This window comes from Dama dama, chromosome 20 (genome assembly GCF_033118175.1).
Source record: "Dama dama isolate Ldn47 chromosome 20, ASM3311817v1, whole genome shotgun sequence".
NCBI classification, from domain to species: domain Eukaryota; kingdom Metazoa; phylum Chordata; class Mammalia; order Artiodactyla; family Cervidae; genus Dama; species Dama dama.
In genome coordinates this window covers 89,151,360-89,174,603 of record NC_083700.1, presented here as the reverse complement: position 1 = coordinate 89,174,603, position 23,244 = coordinate 89,151,360, and the positions used below count along the sequence as shown (strand labels likewise).

Genomic DNA, 23,244 nt, shown 5'->3' with positions numbered 1-23,244 from the left:
AGCAATTAGTTGGAAAATTAGGAGGTGACTTATTTGTATCCTGAGATGGTGAAGTTCTCGTACAAGTTGCATGTCAGTTTTATCAATTCTGTCACCAGTGACCACAACTGCATACATTGACAAATAACACACACAGGAGGGTTCTTTTCTATAGCAGAAAATCTTTAACATTAATAACAACAAAAACAATTGCACATATGTGCATGGCATGCTATAGTTTACATAGCTCTTGTACATTTATGCTCTTCTCTGAGCCTCATGCTAGCCCTGTACCGAGATAAGTAGGGCAGAGTCAAGGGCCCCAGGAACCTGAGGCTCAGAGAGAAGGCAGTGACTTGCCCATGGTCACTAACAAGTCAACGAGACCTGCTCTCACTCCTACGGTGGGGTCCCAGGGATGTCAGATGCCAGGCTCCTACCCTCCCCACCTACAGCAGCATCAGGACCACGATGGCAATCACCATGAGGACTCCCGCCAGGATGCAAAGGCCCAGGAAGACGATGTCACTGGTGTCCTGGGCCACCATGGCCACGGGGCCCTCCAGGGCCTCTGCCTCGTCCCTGGGCGGTGCCTCCTGAAGGTGCTCGGCCGTGGCAGCATAGGGCCCAAGCCAGTGGGAGCCGGACAGCAGATGCACAGAGGCCTCCTTGCGGCGTGGCTCGCAGCGGACCTCGTACTCGTGGATGTCCTCCTGCCCACCAGCTGAGAAGTCGATGTACAGCACGCTGACAATCACTGAGGTGTTATTTCTTCTCTGTGGGGATCAAGGGGCACTTGCTCACCCCTAAGGGGGCCAGGGCTGACCCTGCTGCCCTAGCTATGTGAGGACTCAGTGCCAAGGGGGCAGAACCCCCGAGTGAGGGTTCCAGTCCCAGCTTGGCCACTGACTCCTTCCCACTCAGAGCCTCTTCCCCCACCTGTAAAAGGGGTACTACCAGGATGTCTGGAAGGACAGTATCAGATTTGATGGGTCAGTACTTGCTCTGGCTTCAGGGAGGTGGAATCTATGAAAGATAGCAACTGTGACAACAGGGACATTTGCCATGTTCTGGGCTCTGCATTTAAGTGCATTATCTCACTTAATTCTCATGACAACCGTCTCTAATTGGTACCATTAATATCCCCATTTGCCAGATGAGAAAAGTGAGGCCCAGGGGTTAGATCCCTTGTCTGAGGCCACATAGCACACAAGTGACAGGGAACATATTCTCCTCAGAGCTGCCCGATTCTTAACTGTCTTGTTAACCACCACGCCTCATTCAAACCAAAGAATGCAGAACCAAAGTGGACTTTCAGGGCATCTAGTTTAATCTCCCTTCCTTGGCAATTCACTGATGTGGCCACTGAGGCCCAGCAAAGGCCATAATTTGCCCAGAGCTAGGTCCAGAAGCCAGTCTCCTGTCTCCCTGTGAGATGCTGTCTCCCTGGTGTGATGTGACTTTCCTTCTGGAATCTTTTGGCCCAGTTGTGTCTGCAGTTTCTGTGCCCCTGTGGTTGAGTCCAGGTCAGTCCATCTTCATCACCCAGAGGTTGGGAAGAGCCATTGAGGAGTGAGATGTGGGGAGCCTGTCACACTGCTGCCCTCCCCACCCGCAAGGATGAGGGAGACAGGAGTCCAGATGCCCTGAGACGGTGGGGCTTTGGGGCTGGGGAGTGAGGGACAACGTTTTGACAGACAGTCTGTTGTGGTCTTGACTGGGGGCTGCAGTTATGCCGGGATACTCTCCCCAGATCTAGGGCAGCCATTACACTCCTCAGGCCCCGCCAACTGCCCTGTCTGGTTGGGTTACTGTTGAGCCGTGCGTGTGTGCTAAATCACCTCAGTAGTGTCCCACTCTTTGCAACCCCGGGGACTGTAGCCTGCCAGGCTCCTCTGTCCATCGAATTCTCCAGGCAAGAATACTGGAGTGGGTTGCCATACCCTCCTCCAGAGGATCTTCCCGACCCAGGGATTGAACCCACGTTTCTTAAGTCCCCTGCATTGGCAGGCGGGTTCTTTACCTCTGACATCCCCTGGGAAGTCCTACTAATGAGCTGAGGCTTTTCTAAAAATCAAAGCTGCCTAGAAAGTGCCAGCGAGCAGGAGGAAGCTTCCATCACTGGATGCTGGGCAGCCCTTCCAGCAAGAGACTGAAGGGGAGCTACAGATCTGGATTTCGGTGGACAGGGTAACCTTGTAGGTCTCTCCCAACTCTGGGCTTCCAAAAGGCTCTGAGACTGTGTCCCCAGAGGAGTCTTCTGCCTCGTGCCCTCAGCCTGTCTTGCCACCACACTCTCTGAGGAGGACCCGTGTCCTAAAATTTTGTGACAAAGAATTGGGGGGAGGGGGGAGAGAGAGAACCTGGGAGTGAAAGTGGGCCCAGTGAAAGGGCCAAAGTGAATCTACATAATGAAGAATGGAGGAAGAATCACTTAAAACAGGTGTGTGGGAAAGTTTCAGGGGTTTTTGATGAGACTTGAGGAAGAAAGAGAGTCCACACATACGAGGTATTATGGTTATGAAATCAAGTCTCTGTGGTTTTTAAGAAAAGTACAGAAAAGTTGGGGGCTTCCCAAGTGGCACAGGAGTAAAGAATCCTCCTGCCAATGCAGGAGACACAAGAGATACAAGTTCAATCCCTGGGTTGGGAAGATCCCCCGGAGAAGGAGATCTAGTATTCTTGCCTGGGAAATCCCATGGACAGAGGAGCCTGGCAGCCTACAGTCCATGGGGTCGCAAAGAGTCAGACATGACTAAGCAACAAAGCACGCATGCACAGAAAGGTGGTCCTGCTTTTGGCCACTTGAACTGTGCATCTTTGAAAGCAACTCAATGCAGAGACTGGTCCTCATGGGTTTACAACTTACATGTGTTACACTAAGAACCCATGAGTTTAAGGTTCCCGGTTTTTATGTTTCCATGATATTGATGCCAAGTTTCTATGATTATGAGGCTCTAAGTTCTAGTGGAGGTTCTGCAACTCTGAGACTCTGAGTGTCTAGGCGTTCTTTGTTCTGGATGTCACGATTCCCTGCTTCTGGGGCTCTCTGTCCCTATCATCTTATGATTCTATGGAATGTGGTTCTGCCCCCAAAGAAAACCACTCAGGGATTTAGGGAATAGACTAGAGGTGAGGGCAGATTATCTTGGCAGCCAAGACTGACTCCCACTTCTCCTCTACCCAGCTCAAAAGGATGGTGGCTTCCAGGAGGCTGGGGAAGCAGAGGGTGAACTGGAAGAGCCAGAGGTACACATTTGGTTAATGCTGGGTATGGGGGAAAAACGGTTTGCTGGAAATCTCTTGATTCTGCCAAATCATGAATCCTCAGATACCAAGGCCTTTCCCCATTCCAACCTGCCCCTAAGAATACAAACACCCAGGGTGCTTGGGCCACCACCCAGTGATGCTGAAGGCCCCAAACCTGGGTTTCAGGCTTCCAAAATACAAGGATAGTAGAAAATCTTCATTTGCACACCTCACTGCCTTTGGAGGGAGGTGGATCCTGTCTCTTGAAGGGCTCTTTTGTTTTGTGGAACCAAAAAAAGGATTTGGATCACAAGGTGGGGAAGGAGTGGGCAGGCAGGGGGCAGTAGCGCTCAAACAGCTCTGTATGTTAGAGGTGGGGACTGCATGGCCCTGGGGGGCTCCAGGGAGGACAGGGGACAGCAGGAAAGCCTCCAGAAAGAGTCAGGACCTTGACAGAGGGGCCTCCAGTAGGGGCTGTTGGTCGTCAGCAGGTTGTGCAGCCAGATCGCCCTTCTCTATCCTACTTGAGCTCCGTGTTGTGTCTACATTGAACAAGTTTGTTGAGGAAAAGGAGAGGCTGAGTTCTATATCCAGCAGGTGTGATGACCAGAGCCAGGAAGAGGAGCTGAACTCTCAAGTCTGGCAGGTGCCTCTCCCCAGGGATCATGGCCCCAGCCTCGTGTCAGCCCTCACCCCCCCTACCTGAGACTCAGTGCCGCAGGTGTCAAAGCGGGCCTGGATCCGGAAGTTGCTGCCCATCTCTTGGGCGGCACAGCTTCGGCTTCCCAGGTAGACTTTGGTCCGTTCTAGTGGGGCCAGCGCCTGTGCGGAGATCAGGATCTGGAAGTCGGTGCGGGAGCAGCTCACGTTCATGGGCACCACTGGGGATGGATGGGAGAGGGGAGCTGGAGGCCACGCAGGCAGGCAGTCTGACCTCCCACCCTCTTCAAGCCTGTGCCCAAAGGGCGGTGGGTGGAAAACTGAGACCCAGAGAGTGAATGGCTCTTATGCAGTCCTACAAGGACATTTTACATGTGTTTGTCCATTTAACTCCATCAGGCTATGAGCTCCAGGGCAGGTACCATTCCTACTTCTCAGCATCCTCTAAACCCAGCACAGAGAGCTTGAAAGGTGAATATACAATTGAATGAATGAATTTTGTTAATCATAATGGAAAGAATCTACTATTTGCTGATCATGTTTGCCATATGCCAGGCAATTCATTCAATCATTTAACAAGTATTTACAGCCTACGATGTCCAGGCACTATCCTGAATGCCAGATATAGAAATGAAAAGAAAAAAACCAGCCTCACATGCCTACCTTCTTGGAGTTTACATTCTAGTTGTATGACGGAGCAATAAATATGTAAAATACACCTAAGTGTCAGAGTAGTCGAAGGAAAATCAAGGAAAGAAAAAGATGGAGATGAGGAGAGCAGCATGTATGCATGGGTGGAGTTGGTGGGAGGTGGAGGTTGCAGTTTGAAAAGGGTAGTGAAGAAAGCTTCATTCTCCCTCCTCATAAGGACCCTGTGAGGTGGACACGTCTAAGCCCATTTTACAGTTTTAGAGCCCCAAGCTCTGAGAGGTGACACTGTCTGCAGTGTCAGCTGGCATTTTAACCATCGAGTCTATAAAGAGTCCACAGTTCCTGGTCTCTCCACCCTGTGTGGTAGCCCCCGCACCCCCTCCCAGCCAGGACGGTGTGACTCTAAGTGTCTGGGTCTGTGCGAGCCTGGGTGTGCGTGCATGTGTGCATGCGGGTGTGTAGGGGGCGGTGCTTGCTGGGGCAGCAGTGAGGTTAGGAGGAAGGACGTGGGGGTGGGGAGCTGGAGGGAGGAAAAGGAAGGAGCTGGCAGGCAGAGGCCAGGAACTCTCAACCCCTCTCCGGGAAACGCCTCAGACATATTTCAGCCTCTGGTGTCTGGGCAGTCGGGGATTTATGGGCCTGCCGTCTCCCACGATGATCTTGGTGGCGCTGAACTGTGTGTCACCTCTGATTGATGCTGAGGCTGTCCTCCAGCCGGGAGGCCGCCTGCAGCCTGGGCCACATCTGGATCCTGGCCCAGCACGAATGCCCTGTCTGACCCCAGGCTCCCAAGGGCATCAGGGAGAGAGGGGGCGGGCGGGAGTGGGGCCCTTGCATCTGAAACAGGAGCCAGGAGAGGAGAGGCCCACCCTCTGTCTCTGGAGGGACCAAAAGGAAAAGGGGCTTGTCCAAGATCACACACGGATGGGAGAGAACCCAGGCCTGGAAATAGGCCCATCAGAACAAAGGGGACTTTGCAGCTCCTTCAGCTGGTATCTTCATTTTACTGAGACCTGTCAGCCAGCTGTGGCAGAACTCATGGCACCTGGATCTCCAAGTGCCATCCACGAAGGGGGTCACTCTAATGGAGGAAGAGTCTTCCTGCAGGTTTCTGGGTGGAGGTGACTAAAGTGGATAGAGGGAGGGTCTGCTCAGGTCACTTCGCCGCTGCTAGCTTGCTGCAGCTCTCCTGGTTCCTTCCCCTACAGGTCAGCCCCACTGAATGATCAGTGTGTGTGTGTGTGCATTAGTCACTCAGTCGTGTCCAACTCTTTGCGACTCCATAGACTGTAGCCCACCAGGCTCCTCTATCCATGGAATTCTCCAGGCAAGAATACTGGAATGGGTTGCCATTCCCTTTTCCAGAGGATCTTCCCAACCCAGGAATTGAACCCAGGTCTCCTGCATTACAGGTGGATTCTTTACTGTTTGAGCCAAAGGGAGGCCCAGCAGCATTTGAATGTGGTCCTAGTCTGTCTGAGCTCAGCCATGAGCCTCCCCGCCAGGCCTTGCTCAGCCACACAAAAAGCAGGAGTGTGAGTTCTAGCCTTGCCTGTGCCACCGTTGCTTGTGTGACATCGGCGAAGTCCTTTCCTCTCTGCATCTCCCTTTCTACACCTGCACAACAAGAGGCTCTAGCCTGGTCAGGTAGAGGGCAAAGTGGGTCCAGAGAACAGGCTTTTCTGGGCCCATGGCCCAGGGACGGGTGGTGAGAGGAGGGGATGGATGATGGATGCTGTCAGCTGGCAGATCTAACTGGCACTATGGAGGATGGAAAAGCTGAGTGCCAAGTTCCCTAGCCAACTCTGCAGCTAGGCACAGCCATATGATCAAGCTTAAAATAATAAGATCAAGAAGAAGAAATTTGAGTGCTTCCAAAAATGCTTTTACTTTCCTAACAAAAGGACATTTGTAGCTGGCACTTCCCCTACCCTCTTCCAGACTTGAGCACGGACATGATGCCTGGAGTGTGGCAGCCATATTGTGGTCAGGAGGCTGAGAGAATCTCAGACGTGCCAAACTGGGATATCGTTGAGTCCCTGAACCAACACAGCAGCTGACTAACTCTAGACTTCTTGCTATGAAAGGAAATCAAAGGTCTTGAAAGATCAGTAGTTTTTCAACCCACTGTCAACCAGGACTTATGACTGTACAAGCAAGGTTGTTCAGCATTATGAACATAAATAGTATTACCATATTTTGTGTATCGCCCCTGGATACAGAGAATCAACCATAACACAAGAGAAGCCAGGGGCCCATGGAGGAAAGAGACAGATAGGGAGGAACTGAGAATTGTAGATTTGGAAGCTAGAAAAATAGGGCACTGTAATAGTGAAAATAAGCAGGAGTCACATTGGTACAGCCTCAGAGGTCCCAGGGCAGGAGTCGGCAGTGGTGTAGCCACCAGAGAAATTGGTGCAATAGAGGAAAGAGGGATGGAGGAAGGAGACTGCAAAGTCCTGGGGCCCCAGCCTCACCTTCCCCCACCAGCACACCCGCACCCTCTACCCCAGCTGACCTCCAATGTAGGCCACAGAGAAGCCCCTGCGGGTGGTGCTACGGTCCGTGTGCAGCACAATCAGGAGCTGGTTGTGGCTTGAGGTGACCGGGGGTGGCAGGTGGTGGCCACACCAATTCCCCAGCAGAGGCGCCTCCTCACTGGCCCCATCAAAGGCTGCTAGATGGTCAAAGTCGCAGGTCCTAGTCAGGCTGTTGGGCTCCTCCAGTTCCAGGTCCAGGAAGAACACCTTGACCCGGTAGCCAGGAGGCAGGCGGATGGTCCAGTGGCACCGGATATTGTTGGGGTAGGAGCTAGGGTACTGCGGGCTGGAGAAGTTGCCCCGCACCGCCGTGTACACCTCCTGGCATTCTCCTGGATTGGGGAGAGCAGGTCCAAAGGAGCAACGGTGAGAAGGGTGGAGACTGTCATCATCTGCAACTGCAGCTTGGGCAGCAGGCACCATACAGATCCTAAAACCACCCTGGCAGGTTGTGGGCACCATGCAGAAAACCAGACAATTAATCCCAAAGACTGCTTTAAACTGTAACTAGCTGAAAACTGGGACTTTCATTCCAATGGGCAATCCATTGCATGAGTGTTGACTCTGCTAGGAATTCAATAAAAATGTCTAATACCTGTCCTCAGAGTTGAGTCCAAACTTGGACTTGACAGGCAAGGTGGTTCACGACCTTGTCCCTTTTTATTGAGCCCCACCCTCCAGCCTCACCAAACATCTCCTAGTACTATGGGCACACAAACCCTCTCTGTCCTCCATGCCATATGCTGATCCCTCTGCCTGGGCTTTCTTGGTGGCTCAGTGATAAAGAACCCAAAAAGCCAATGCAGGAGATGTAAGAGACATGAGTTTGATCCCTGAGTGGGGAAGATCCCCTGGAGGAAGGCACAGCAACCCACTCCAGTATTCTTGTCTGGAGAATCCCACGGACAGAGGAGCCTAGCAGGCTACAGTCCCTAGGTTTGCAAAGAGTTGGACACAACTGAAGCAACTAACCATGCACTGCTTGAACACCCTTCCCTTCCTGCTGCCACTGTTTAACTCCTTCAAAGCACTGCTCAATTCTCTCCTCCTCCAGGAAGCCACCCATCATTCTTACTATTAGATATCACAGATCACAGTGAGTATTCACTGTTTTCTTCTCCATCTCCTCCACTAGAGTTTAATTCCCAAGGGTTCATCCATTCATTTGTACAATTGAATGTCTTCTATGTAGCAGGTATAGAGATAAATCCATAGGAACTCGCAGTCAGGCAGAGGAGATCAACATGCAAACCTCATACAGAAGTGATAAGCGTTAGATCATTGCTATGAAATCACTTCTCTAAGGAACTGAAGGAAGAGAATAATTCAGAGGGTATCAGGAAGTCTTCACAGAGGAGGTGACATGCTTGTGCCTTGGCATCGGCCAGGCAGGAAAGAGTGTGCTAGAACATTTCAGGCAGAGAAAGAGCAGGAAGTGCCAAACCCAGAGGCAGAAAAGTACAACTCCTCCCGTGCCCCGCAGCATGCACAGAGCCCCCCTGGGTTTCGCTGCAGCCCTCCCACCTGAGAAGTAGTAGGCCTTGAAACCCCGGCCTCCGATGTTGAAGTCAGACTTGAAGACCACCTGCAGCTCGTGGCCCAGCGACACAAGTGTGGGGGGCCTGGCACTGCCGCAGTAGTGGTGCCCCCGGGCGGGGCCGGGCCCCCCAAGAACAGCCACGTAGTCGTACATGCACTGCTCACTGCCTTCCACCTGGAAGTCCGCAAACACCAGCTTGACGGTGGCGGGGCCAGCGGCCCGGATCACCCAGTGGCACTCCACGTTGTTGGGGTAGTTGTTGGGGTACTCGGGGCTGACGAGGACCCCTGACAGGCCAGTCAGGACACCACCACACACATCTGCAAGGGAGCCCACTTGAACTGGCACCCTCCCCTGGCACCCCCATCTCCTCCCTTGGGAAATGCCATTCCCACAAGTGTCCACCCAGACCCTTGTCACCACCCACCGAGCACTTGTTAAGTGGCAGGCACAAGCCATCTTTTTAGACCATCACCCTAAGGGTCGGACATGACAATGACTAAACGATGATAACAGCAAAAAAACCCCATGAGGAAAGCAGGGTGGTTTTCCCCATTTTACAGTTCGAAAACTGGAGGCAGAGAGAAGTTAAGTAACTTGCCTGTGTGAGTTTACATTCACCCAGACAGAGCCCAAGATAACGACCCGAGCCCAAAGAGTGTATCTGGGAGAGACAGGGGTCCACAGGTGGGCACTGAGGGAGAGCGGGTGGGAGAGTGGGGGCATTCACCCACCAGCCCCTCAGAATCCAGGCCGAGGGCTGCTGATGGTAGAGGTAGTCTGCCACAGCTTTGGTAAAAGCTCTCAGACAAAGAGATGTGGAGACCAGCAGGTGCCATTGACAATGCCCAAGGGACAGAGCAGGGCCTTGACAGCAGGTCCCCCCACTGGTATCAGGGAGGGTGTGATGTGACTAATTACTGAGTCTGTACAGTTGGCATTGTGAGTCTCACTGTCCCTCCCACCAAGGACAGTGGTGCACAGCGGCTGAGACACCTCAGACCAGGAATATTATCAAACCTCCCTAACAGAGGAGGAAACTGAGGCTTAGAGGGAGGATCTGAAGAAGTAGAGACAGACTTGAAGTCTGAAGACAACTGTGTTCTCAGCTCTGCCTTCTACTGCTGTGTGACCCTGGACAAGTAATTCAGCCTCTCTGAGCCCCATGGGAATATTAGAACTCATAAGACTTGTTCAGTCTGACCCACCAGCCTCAGACTCATGCAGTTTGAGAAATTTCTGGTGAAAGTCCTTTGGAGCCTGGTGATGATGCATACTGTGACCGACTGGAGGCCACCAGAAGGAAGGGGCACCCTAGGTTGTGTTTCCTGGGGCTGCAGAATCTCATCCCCTGGCAAAGGCTGTATGAATGGAGCACTGTGCTGGGCAGCTGAGGACTCGACTTCTTGTCCCAGAGTTTGCCCTTCCCAGACGTGTGATCATGGGAAGGCACATTCCCTCTCTGGTCTCAGATGCATTGTTGGTGAAAAGAAAGGACAGGTTTTGACAGTCTGTGAGATCCCTTCCAACCTCAATACCCTTAACTTTCAAACTGTGTTAGCAGGGGCTTTCAAACTTAGCAGGGACTTTCAAACTGTGTTCCAGGCCGTCACGGTGGCCCCGGGACATCAATCTGCAGACATCTGGTGTAAATATCATTCTTACACTGTATTCAAGCTTTTTTTAAACTCAGTGAAAGACAGAATCCACGGTCACATATCTCAATTGTAAAGATATAACTAATTAGAGACCATCAATATTTACTGATGTTTTCAATGATTGGCTTAAATACATGTTAAAAATAAGAACTTTTATAAACTAAATGCTTACAACAAAATGCTGCCTTTACCTCTTTTACATATCAGGGATTAACATAAGGCTCCACCTGATGTAAGGGTACTCCTGCTTTTTTAAAATATTGGAAAACATTGCACATGGCACTATAACTTTGATATCTTCATCCTCCCTTCTTCCAAGGACAAAACCAAAGGCCTTCCTCATGTCAGCTCAAGCAATGGGTGCCACAGAGGCTCCTGGTGCATAGCATCCACCAACAGCAATCAGGGCCAGGGTGTGGGCAGGGGCGTGTGTGTGTGTGTGTGTGTGCGCGCGCGCGTGCATGCGCAAGCTGATAGACTTCAGTCCCCACCGGCTTTGGAGGCATAGATTTGTAGAATGCTGAAACACGAGAACTGCAGACATATCTAATGGTAGTGGTGGAATTTTAGATCCCTAGATGTTTAGATTATTAAGATATCAAAGTTATAGTACCATGTGCAATGTTTTCCAATATTTTAAAAAAGCCTGAGGGCAGGTGCCAAGCCTGGCTGGGGGAGGAGGGGTTAGGGACCATGATGTAAGGGGTGAGCTCAGGAAAGGCTTTGGGAGGGAGAGAATCACCAGCTCCCCACAGACCCTGTGCCCCTTCCACTGCTGAGGACGTGAGGGGTGGGGGGAACTCATGTGCCCATGACATAATAAGATGCCACGGAGGGGTGAGGAGCAGGGGCAGCACAGTGTCCCCTCTGGTGTCCCACGGCCACTCAGGGGTAAGAAGGCCAAGGACAGGCGCCCACGAGAGGCCTCGTTCCTGAGCACAGTGAGACCCTCCCGGGGCTCCCAGAATAACGGAGGGAGAGGAGGGGAGTTGCCACATAGCCACCAAGACTACCAACAGAGGCCGCCTTTGCCCCGTGAGCTACGGGAGCTGGGGCAGCCAGGTTAACAGGGCGGCCTACACGCTAAGATGCCAAGACCCGGCCCGTCTCACCTGCCCCCGCCGCCCTCCCCACCGCCAGCCCCCCTTGCCTTTCTGGTAGCCTGCGGAGAAGCCGCGGCTGGCCACGTGCTTGTCTGAGTGGAAGACCACAGACATGACGTGCCAGGAGGAGGTGAAGGGTGGCGGGGGCACCCTGCCGCAGAACCTCCCCAGCAGGTTGCCCGGGTCCCCGGAGGCGCCGTTGTAGATCTCCAGGAAGTCGAAGCCGCACGTGTCGTGGTACTCCAGGTCAAAGGCGTGGAAGGTGAGCAGCACGGAGGAACCCTCGGCCACCACGATCAGCCAGCTGCACTCCGTGTTGTAAGGGTAGAGCCTGGGGAAGTTGGGGCTGGAGAAGTTTCCGGAAGGTGCTGAGAGCACACCCCCACATTTGACACCTGTGGCAGAGGGAAGAATGACTTAGAGTCAGTGCTGGGGTCTTGGATCATGGCCCAGCCTCAAAGCAGGGTCTTTGGGATGGAATGAGAGAGCAAGAGGCCATGGCCCTAAATCAATTCATTTATTCATGCATTTGTTCATTCATTTACTTATTCTTCAAATACTACCAAACATTCTTTTATGCATTCAATAAATATTGTTTGAGTGTGGGGCATTGTTCTAGGTGCTGGGGTTACAGTAGGAACAAATAGACAAAAATTCTGATAGGGAAGATAGACAGTAAACATAATAAGGAAAATATGGAGTGTATTAACTAGTGATAAGTGCTCTGGAGAAAAATAAAGCAGGGGAAGGAGATAGAAAGAGTCAGGTAGGCCTGTAATTTTATAGGTAGCGGGATTGAAACTGTACCCCCTGCAGTGGAAGCGTGGAGTCTTAGCCACTGGACTGCCAGGGAAGTCCCATGGACCTGTGATTTTAAATAAAATATACTAGGCACTAAAGATGTGCATTGGGGAATTAAAAAATTAAAAGTAATATTACCCACCCTCATCCAGAGTGAAAATGTGCAGTCTATTACAAAGTTTAAAGTACATTCTTATATGTATGTATTTGTTTATATTTTGAAAAAGAAAACAATGGAAGGAAACTAATAAAAATGGTTCTCTATCACAGGAAGAAGTAAGCAGAGGGGAGGAAACAGGTGTGACTGTTAGACATCTTTAAATGCAACTTATTTTATAATTTTGACTTTTTAATCATGAATAATTTTAATATAATTTTTAAAATATCAAAAGATTAAGTAACCCCAATGCCATAGAACGTGAAAGAGGAGAGTGAAAAAGTTGCCTTAAAACTCAACATATGGAACCTATTATACAGAGTGAAGTAAGTCAGAAAGAAAAACACCAATACAGTATATTAATGCATATATATGGAATTTAGAAAAATGGTAACGATAACCCTATATGTGAGACAGCAAAAGAGACACAGATATAAAGAACAGACTTTTGGACTCTGTGGGAGAAGGTGAGAGTGGGATGATTTGAGAGAGGAGCGTTGAAACATGTCTATTACCATATGTGAAATAGATCGCCAGTCCAGGTTCCGTACAGGAGGAAGGGCCCTCAGGGCCGGTGCACTGGGAGGACCCTGAGGGATGGGATGAGGAGGGAGGAGTAGGGAAGTTCAGGATGGGGGACACATGTACACCCATGGCTGATTCATGTCAGTGTATGGCAAAACCACTACAATATTGTAAAGTAATTAGCCTCCAATTAAAATAAATAAATTAATTTAAAAACAACAAAACTCAACATAAAGAAAACTAAGATCATGGCATCCGGTCCCATCACTTCATGGCAAATAGATGGAGAAACAGTGGAAACAGTGAGCAACTTTATTTTTGTGGACTCCCAAATCACTGCAGATGGTGACTACAGCCATGAAATTAAAAGACACTTGCTCCTTGGAAGAAAAGCTATGACCAACCTAGAGAGCATATTAAAAAGCAGAGACATTACTTTGCCAACACTAGCCAAAGCAATGGTTTTTCTAGTAGTCACATATGGATGTGAGAGTTGGACTATAAAGAAAGCTGAGTGCTGAAGAATTGATGCTTTTGAACTGTAGTGTTGGAGAAGTCTCTTGACCTACAGTCAAGTCCAAGTCTCCTTGGACTGCAAGGAGATTCAACCAGTCAATCCTAAAAGAAATCAGTCCTGAATATTCATTGGAAGGACTGATGCTGAAGCTGAAGCTCCAATACTTTGGCCACCTGATATGAAGAACTGACTCATTGGGAAAGACCCTGATGCTGGGAAAGATTGAAGTCAGGAGAAGGGGACGACAGAGGATGAGATGGTTGGATGGCACCGACACGATGGATGAGTTTGAGTAGGCTCCGGGAGTCGATGATGAACAGGGAAGCCTGGCGTGCTGCAGTCCATGGGGTCGCAAAGAGTCAGACACGACTGAGTGACTGAATTGAACTGATAATAGGAATAAAGGAAGTGTGCCAATGTCAATAGAAACTAAGGCTTGCAATATAAGAGGAGAGAGATACAAATTAAAACTAAAAAAACTAAGTAGAACTCTTGAGATCCTTCATTTGAATTGAGAACTTCAGTATGAACTTAAGATTTATTTTTATTTCTAAAAATATTAATTTATTAGCTTTGTTCACTAAAAAGCCTAAAGGCAATAATATTCCAGTAGTATTTTGTACCCCTTCGACTTAAATTAAGATTATTATGTCCAACTAAATTTGGTTAAGATTGTTATGTCCAACTAAGATGAACCAGGACTCCTTAGAGAAATAGTCAGGGGTAGAAAACATACAAAATACACTTGGGACATCTTGTCAAGCTATAAAGTAAAGAAGCTATCAAAACTGCTGGGATTGTGTCAAAAGCCACAGAAACCCACTAGAAGGGGCTCCCACTGGCCAAAGAAGGTATAATTGGAGCTTCAAAAAAGATTTATTGCAGTGCATTGAAACCCATCAAATATATAAAAATTTATGAATTCATAATGAACTAAAAAAATTAAAAGAAATTAAAATGGAACTTATTGATTTTTTTTAGAGATATCTGGGGCATGAACTCATTTCCTTCTTGCTACATAGAGAAAGAATTAAGCATTTAATTTGCCTTTCCTGTTATAAACTATATGCATTTCAGGATAACTAAATAGTTGATGAAGAAAAAGTCTTATTTAAAGAAGACTACAGAAAGAATAACAACTTTAGGGACTTCCTTGGTGTCCAGGGGTAAAGACTCCATGCTCCCAGTGCAGGGGGCCTGGATTTGATCCCTGGTCAAGTAACTAGATCCCACATGCTGCAACTGGGTTCACACGCTGCAGCTCAAGATCCCTCATGCTACAACAAAGATCAAAGATCCCACATGCCACAACTAAGAGCCAGCATAGCCAAATAAATAATTTTTTTTAAAAAAGAACAATAACTTTAGAAAACATAAGTTTGCAAACCTTAATGAAATCATCATCATCTATTCTAATCATGGAGTAAAAAGGTAAATGAGGAGAGGTAAAACCTAGTTAAGTAGATAAATATTCTCTATAAAATTATTTCAACTTTGCTAATGTTTGAAAATTTTTATAATTAAAAAATACCAGGCTTCTCTGGTGGCACAGTGGTAAAGAATCCACCTGCCAACGCAGGAGATGCTGGTTCGATCCCTGGTCTAGGAAGATCCCACATGCTGCAGAGTGGCTAAACCTATGGGCCACAACTATTGAGCCTGTGCTCCAGACCTGGGGAACTGCAACTACTGAGCCTATGTGCCTCAACTAATGAAGCCCGCATGTGTAGAGCCTGTGCTCTGCAATGAGAGAAGCCACCGCAATGAGAGGCCCTTCACTGCAGCTAGAGAGGAGCCCTTGCTTGCTGCAACTTAGAGAAAAGCCCACACAACAACAAAGACCCAACACAGCCAAAAACAAATAAATTTTAAAAATTATTTTAAAAAATCATTTAAAAAATACCTGAAAAGTTACATGTATAAGAAACTTTATAGTGGATGGATGAGGCTAACTGAACCCACTGGCCAATCTTAATGTCAAAGTGGAACACTGGATAATAGATGACCTGATGAAACACCTATAATATCTTCTTATAGAGGAAAAAAAAAGGAACCTGAAGCTAATGAAATCTCTGGATCTGTCTACAATTTAGAGGAATGTGGAAGCTAGAGAAACAGTCTAAATGACCCCATGAGGACACATTCAGCCCAGTCCAGAATGTGGGAAATTCTAATGACCCAGGTGCTTCAAAGTAAATAAGGTGGCAGAGGGAGACACCACTAATACATTTTTTAAAAGGCTAAACTAGAAGAAAATATAGAGGGTAAGTTCCCTGACTTTGGTTTCAGCAATAATTTTTTGGATTTGACAACAAAAGCAAAAATAAACAGGTGGGACTACACTGAACTAAAAGCTCCACACAACTGTTTACAATAGCCAGGACATGGAAGCAATCTAGATGTCCATCGGCAGATGAATCGATAAGAAAGGTGTGGTACATACACACAATGGAATATTACTCAGCTATTAAAAAGAATGCATTTGAATCAGTTCTAATGAGGTGGATGAAACTGGAGCCCATTATACAGAGTGAAGTCAGTCAGAAAGAAAAACACCAATACAGTGTATTAACGCATATATATGGAATTTAGAAAGATGGTAATGATGACCCTATATGAGAGACAGTAAAAGAGACACAGATGTAAAGAACAGACTTTTGGACTTTGTGGTAGAAGGTGAGGGTGGGATGATTTGAGAGAATAGCATTGAAACATGTATATTATCATATGTGAAATAGATCACCAGTCCAGGTTTGATGCATAAAACTAGTGCTCAGGGCTGGTGCACTGAGATGACCCTGAGGGATGGGATGGGGAGGGAGGTGGGAGAGAAGGTCAGGATGGGGAACACATGAACATCCGTGGCTGATTCATGTGAATATATGGCAAAAACCACCACAATATTGTAAAGTAATTAGCTTCCAATTAAAATAAGTTAAAAAAACAAAAATAAAAATAAAAGCGCCATACAACAGAGGAAACTGTTAATAAAATGGAAAAAAACAGCCTATGGAATGAGAGAAAATATTTGCAAATCATACATCTGACTAGGGGTAAATATCCAAAATATATAAAGAATTCATACAACTGAAGACCAAAAAGAAAACAAAGTCTGCTTTAAAATGAGTAGAGAAACTGCATAGGAATTTTCCCAAAGAAGTCATACAGATGACCAACAGGTGCATGAAAAGTTGCTCAACATCACTGATCATCAAGGAAATGCAAGTCAAAACCACATTGAGATACCACCTCCCATCTGTTAGGATGGTTATTAAATAAAAGACAAGAAACAACAAGTGTTGGCAAGGATGTGTGGAAAAAAGGGAATCTTTGTGCACTGTTGGTGGGAATGTAAACTGGTGCATCCTCTATGACAAACAATATGGAGGCTTCTTAAAAAACAAAAATAGAACTCCATATGATCCACCAATTCCACTTTGGGTATATTTCAAAGGAAATGAAAACAGTATATCTGAGAGTTGTCTGCATTCTCATGTTCATTGGAGAATCATTCACAATAGCCAAGATATGGAAACAACCTAAATGGCCACCAACAGATGAATGGAGACACATATGACATGGGATGTTACTCAGCCTTGAAAAAGGCATTCATCCTGATATTTGCAGCAACATAGAAATTGAGGGCATTGTGCTAAGTGAAACAAGCCAGACAGAGAAAGACAAATAACTGTATGGTATCACTTATATGTGAAATCTAAAATGTCAGACTCATGGAAACAACAGAAAAATGGTTGTCAGAGAAGTCAGTTAAAAAGAGAGAGAGAGAAAGACGCAAGAGTCAAATACCAACCAAAAGCAATGTGTGAACCTTGTTCAGATTCTGATTTGAACAAACCAACTGCAATAGGATTCTTTTGTTTTTGCAATAATTGGGGAAAACAGAACATGAACTGAGTATTAGATAAAATTAAGGAATTGTTATATAATACTATTGGGAATATCTCTCTATTGAATATATATCTGTTAAATATACTCTGAAATATTTATGGGTAAAATAGTATGATATTTGAGATGGTCTTTAAATTTCTCTGCCCCTCCCCTGCCCCTCTCCCTGCCAAAATGAAGATGAGGGTAGGACAGAAGAACCAGAGGGCTTCCCTGGTGGCTCAGATGGTAAGGCATCTGCCTGCAATGCAGGAGACTTGGGTTTGATCCTTGGGTTGGGAAGATCCCCTGAAGAATGGAGTGGCAACCCTCTCCAATATTCTTGCCTGGAGAATTCCATGGACAGAGGAGTCTGGCGGGCTACAGTCCATGGGGTCACAAAGAGTTGGACACGGCTGAATGACTAACACTTTCATTTTCTTTAGAAGAACCAAGAAAGGCAGAATGTTGACAACTGTTGAAGGTGGTTGATGGAGACATCAGGATTTATTATACTGTTTTCTCCACTTGGTGTTTGAAAATTTTCATAGTTAAAAGTTGGAAAAAAATGACCAATACATTCTTAGTCACCTTGTCAGTGAAGCTTCCCTCAACCACCCTATTTACCATTGAAATCCTCTCCCCATGCCTCTACCCTTCTCTCCCTTTTCCGCTATGTTTTCTTCATAGCACCCACCACCACTGAATGTACTGTTTACTTCCTTACTTGTTCAGTTCACTGTCAGTCTGTCTCCACAAAACTGTAAGCTCCATAAAAGCAGGGATTTTTGTCTACTTTGTTCTCGGCTGTATCTCAGGCATCCTGGCATAAAGCAGGTGCTCAGTATATACTTGCTGAAAGAATGAATGAACGAATGATCTTGTATCATCATCATAAGATCCCCATAAAATAGGCAGTGCAGGTGTTACTGACTCCATTTAACAGATAAGAAAACTAAGGCCCAGAAAGAGAAGTTACCACTGTAGCTGACATCCTGTTTTGGTCCACGCAGCACCCATTCCTCTGTCTCTTGCAAGAACAAGCCCCTGATTTTAGACACTGCTCCCTTCCCTTGCCTCCATATGGTAACCCTCCTGCATCTTTCCCTGATCCAGGGAGGACACATGAGCCTAGCTGGGAAATCCTGAGGCCTCCACCATTGCCTCAGTGACTGGCCTGGGGGGTGGGCCTGTGCCACCAGAATCCTGCTGCAGAATGCCCAGATGAGAACCTTTTCTTCCCTGGTCCCTAGGCCGGGAGTTAGAGCCCTGGGTGGGACCATGCTCAGGGCCCGTTGAGAAAGCTTGTCAGCAGATGGCAATAACCATGTGACAAGCAGAAACGGCCTGGAACCCAAGTGGCCCAGCTCAGCTACACTCCTGCCTCCCTGGTGACAGAGCCAGTGCATTTCTCTTCTTGCTTAAACTCATCCAGGTTGGGCTTCTGTCCCTCGCAACCGAAGGCATCTTGAAGATGCTTCACCAAATTTCCTGTAAGAGAGGCACATTTGTCAAGCACACGCACTGTACATGCCAGGGCTGATTCATAATGGGTCCCTCCCTGGGTGCTCACAGCCAAGGGGTGAGATGGGGGAGTTAGGCAAATGAGACAAAGCCATGCGGTGTGAATGTGCTGGGGCCACAGAGGGGACTCTGGGGTCCAGAGGGAGGGAGGCCAGTCTTGCTGAAGCCAGCCCTGTAAGAGGAGGGACACAGGAGAAGGGGATGTTTGGCTAGGAAGAACAAAGGCTTCATGAGTTGGGGAAGATTCGGAGGGAGGAAATGGCAACAACTAAAGGCTCAGACTCACAGTCTCTTAGCCTCCCTGAGCCTCAGTCAGGCATCTGTGAAATGGGGATAATGACCTTGCTGGGTAGCTATGAGCACAGATAAGAGAAAGCTGTGCAAGGGCTACAAGATGCACACCCAGTTCACAACAGGTCACCCTGTCTGGCCCTGAGGGCAGGCCAGGGCAGAAGTGGAGTCTGATCCATGCCTTTATGTCAAGAGGACAGAGGGACATCCTGACCAGTGCCTGTCATTGTCCATCCCCCAGACCTGCCCACTGCATGGGAAAGGCCATGAGATGGCTGGAGCAAAACTCTTGTGGCCCAGGAGGCCCCAGGGGCCAGCACAGGTAGAAGCTTTGTCAGGCACCCTGACCCCCAGGGCCACCCCAAGGCCACTGAAGTCCCAGTGGCTAGAAATGGGAACAGTTAGCTTCTCTGACCACCCCGGCATGGAGTAATACGCCTGGGTGCCCGGCCCATCTCTGCCACCAAGTAAGTTTCCTTCCTGAGACCCCCTTGAGCCTGCAGGAAGACAAGGCACAGAGAGCCGCTGGCTGAGCCCCACTACACAAGAGCTCCTTGAAGATAGGTGAGTGATACTGCTCTGGCTTCCCAGACAGAAGACTGGAGCCCCACAGAGGACCCGGGACCAGGGTGCCAGCAGAGGGTTCTAAAAGCTCCAAGGAGGGGCATCTGAAGCTGATGAAGGGATGTGGAAGTCTTCCTGGAGGAGCTGGTGTTTGAGCTGAGCTTAATGGATAAGCCGGGTGTATTCAGGTGGAAAAATAGAAAAGGGACCTTCCAGGCACAGGGCACAGTGGGTGAAAGCCTTAGGGTCAAGCATCTCCTGAAGGGGATGTGATCTTTTGCCAGAGCATGGGGTGCCCAAGGGATGCTGGGAACCAAGGCTGGATGTTATAGAGATTGGAGCTGAACCTGGGCAAGGGGGGGTTGGCTTTATAGAGAACTTTGATGTCACTTGGCTGGTGATAGGAAAGTACAGCAAGCTCTCAGGAGGAAAATAAGGACCCCTTCCAGCAACAAATCTTTAATCATTCTCCGAGCCATTCTCCTCACCCTTGGTAAGCATGCAGTCTTGGACAGGTTACTTAACTGCTCTCTTCCTCAGTTTCCTCATCTGTAAAATGGGAGACTGATAGCACTTTGAAGTTTGTTGTGAAGATTAAATGCATCTATGCATGATGCATAGAAAGTACCCAGCACATAGTAAGCTCTCAACAAATACTGTCTTTCACCATCTCAGAAGCTGTACAACTCAATTCAGCCAACTCTCCCCACAAAGGCCTTCCACTTTCTGGCCTTTCACATAGAAGCCTCCTGAGACCCCACTGCCACCTTCCACCCTTCTGCCTCCCTCCCAGGTCCTGCCTGTCCCCAGCAGCTCTTACCTTTCATGGCTTGGACTCTGAGGTCTGGGCCCAGCAGCAGCACTGCCAGCAGCAGACAGAATCCCAGCTCCACCAGCATCTCCTCATCAGGTCCCCGCAGGTCTGCAGAGCTCAGGGCAGGCCAGGACTTGAGGGTCTGAAGCAGGGGAAAGAGAGGTGAGGCTGAAAAGCCCTCCAAGTTAATGGTGGCGTGAATAATTCATCGAGCCCTCGAATTAGTAAGCTGATGCCCTGCGCTTCCTTCACTCCACCCTAAAGTGACGGATCCAGTGTCACCAGGTTGACACTTCTGAGATCTGCACTGGCCACACTGGATGGGGAAAGGGCTGGGAGAGAGTTTGGTGGTGGAGAAACAGCAGGGGTTTGAGGGCTAGGCAGATCTGGGATCATCCTGGGTCAGCCTCCAACTTGCCCGGTGACCTTGAACAAAGTCATCCAACCCCTCTAGGTCTTGATCTGACTGCTCTATCTGGTGGGGCCACTCAGCCCTGCCTATAGGGCTATTGTGGAAATGAAATGTGGTAACACATGCTAAAAAACACAATCGGCACTTGCTACAGGTTTTCCCATCACCTATCCGTGTGGGAGGGGCAAGGATCCCTGAGACATGCATAGATGAGTTCAGAGGAAGAGCAGAGAGAAGAATGTAGCAGGAATAACAGAATGGGAAAATACTATAGGACAACTCCTAATGACACCTGGGGTAAAGACCCTGCCTACAATGCAGGAGACAAGAGGCAGGGGTTCGATCCTTGGGTCAGGAAGATCCCCTGGAGGAGGGCATGGCAACCCACTGCAGTATTTCTGCCTGGAGAATCCCATGGACAGAGAAGCCTGGCGGGCTACGGTTCATAGGGTCGCACAGAGTTGGACATGAGTGAAGTGACAGAATGCACGTAGCACACACAATGCAATCATGGATTGCATGGCCAAGACTATTAAGTGGTCACCTTGTTATTGATCCACAAACCTGGCTCAAACATCACCATGTGCCAGGCCCTGTGCTAGGATCTGGGTTGCAGCAATGCCTTCAGGGGTTCCATGTCCAACAGGAAGCAGGATCTTTCAATTTACTCTAGGAGATTCTTTGGTTCAGCCAGGCCCCAGGCTCATTCCCTAAGCTCCTTCTCTGTGCAGAGCCTGTGCCAAGCCCGGGGCATCTGAGGTAAACACGGCCCATGCCTGCCTCCCAATGAGGAGCCCGGGCTCTGCCTAGACAGACGAGGTCTGAATCCCGGCTCTACCCCTCACTGCTGGGCTGTGGGGTCCCTCTGAAGCTGGGCCTCCTGGACCACGAAGGGGAGCTTACAGTGCCTACAGTGAGAGGATTAGATGAGATGATAGTCAGTGCCTGGCTCAGTGCACAGGAGCAAGGAGGATTTTGCTGACCTCTGAGGAGCTCAGACGTCCATCTGCCAGACCACGTGTTGCCTCAGAACCATCCTTTTGTTGGGAGGTCCCCAGGGGGCCCTTTGCTGCCAGCATGGGAGGGAGGCTGCCTGGAAGGTATTCAGCCAAGAGCATTAGGAATGGTCAGGCCTGAGGGATTGGCTTACGTGTGGGGCCTAATTGACAGGAAAATAAAGGTGCCATGTCCTGGACAGTCTGAGGGGAATGGAGCTTTTATTAAACACCTACTGCATGTGTAAGAGGGTTTCCCCAGTGGCTCAGTGGTAAAGAATCCGCCTATAATGAAGGAGATGCAGGAGATGTGGGTTTGATCCCTGGGTCAGGAAGATATGCCCTGGAGAAAGGAATAGCAACCCACTCCAGTATTCTTGCGTGGGAAATCCCATGGATGGAGGAGCCTGGTGGTAAACACCCCATGGGGTCGCAAAGAGTTGGACAGGACTAAAGTGACTGAGCACACACACACACACACACACACACGCATGTCTGAGAGAGGGCGCTAACCCAGTGTCTGCTGAGTCCTGGCCATTGCGCTGAGCTTCCTAGACCTGTGTGTGTGTTCCCCCCCAGTTTCAGAGGCACAGATTGGCCTCCCCGTCTTGCAGAGGGGGAAACTGAAGCACAGAGGGTTTGAGCCACTGTTGTGGGTTGAGTTGCTTCACAAGAAGACCCTGTGGCAGGGAGTCGAGGACAAGGAGTGTCTCTGGAAGGTGATCCCAGGAAGCACAGATTGGGGGGTGGGGCAGGGAGACGAGGGATGAGAAGAAGCTGATTCAGGGTGCGTTAACCTGCAGCTGACCACTGTGGGCAACCGAGCCTCCACCCCCATGGGCATCTCCGGGAGACAGCGTTCCACTGAGGGGCAAGGAGGCAGTGCATTTGTCTGCCAACTGCCAGCTGTCCCTGGGTGACCGCTGCTTGAGACCATCCTCTCCCTGGCATCTCTAACCTGCCTGTTAAGCCCCAGTGTCCAGGTGTCACAGCAGAAGCCTGGGAATGGTGAAGACCACAGGATGTGGGCGGGGCTGTGACGCGTCCACGTGTTACCCCCTGAACCCCTCACCTGTGAAGTGTTCGTCCCACCCCTGGAACAGCCACATCTCTCCCAGCAGTTTTGCGACACTCTTTTCCTGTCCCTGCTCATCTCCCCCATCGCCTCGCATATCCCTCACCCCCTTCCCCCTTAGGCTTAGACCACAGGGTCAGGGTCATCCTACTCTCCTTTCATGCCATCTGCTGGACAAGCCCAGCTGGCCACTTTCTCCCCTGGGTGTCTGGACCTCTGGGTGCTGCTAGGCAGAGTGCCGTCCCTGTGTGGTCAGCACCAGCACCCATTGTTCATGGTCTCCAGCCTCGTCTAGGATCTCAGC

General features: G+C 49.0%; 1 protein-coding gene across 1 annotated transcript; it reads right to left on the bottom strand.

The window, feature by feature from the left end:
* Positions 1-418: 418 nt before the first annotated feature.
* Positions 419-20,566, bottom strand: CDCP2 (CUB domain containing protein 2). The gene is made up of 6 exons (XM_061120027.1): positions 20,465-20,566; positions 11,428-11,775; positions 8,604-8,939; positions 7,058-7,411; positions 3,931-4,109; positions 419-755 (listed from the first exon to the last, which is right to left on the bottom strand). The coding sequence occupies exons 1-6, from the start codon at positions 20,541-20,543 to the stop codon at positions 429-431; spliced, it is 1,623 nt and encodes a 540-aa protein (XP_060976010.1). The 5' UTR covers positions 20,544-20,566; the 3' UTR covers positions 419-428.
* Between the last annotated feature and the right edge of the window lie 2,678 nt (positions 20,567-23,244).

Excerpts from the sequence above, each read along its gene's own strand:
- CDCP2 (XM_061120027.1), bottom strand. The coding sequence starts at position 20,543 with ATGCTGGTGGAGCTGGGATTCTGTCTGCTGCTGGCAGTGCTGCTGCTG. Across the intron at positions 7,412-8,603 it reads CAAGGCCTACTACTTCTCAG|GAGAATGCCAGGAGGTGTAC; the intron begins GTGGGAGGGCTG and ends TCCCCAATCCAG. Across the intron at positions 756-3,930 it reads CCTGCGGCACTGAGTCTCAG|AGAAGAAATAACACCTCAGT; the intron begins GTAGGGGGGGTG and ends TGATCCCCACAG.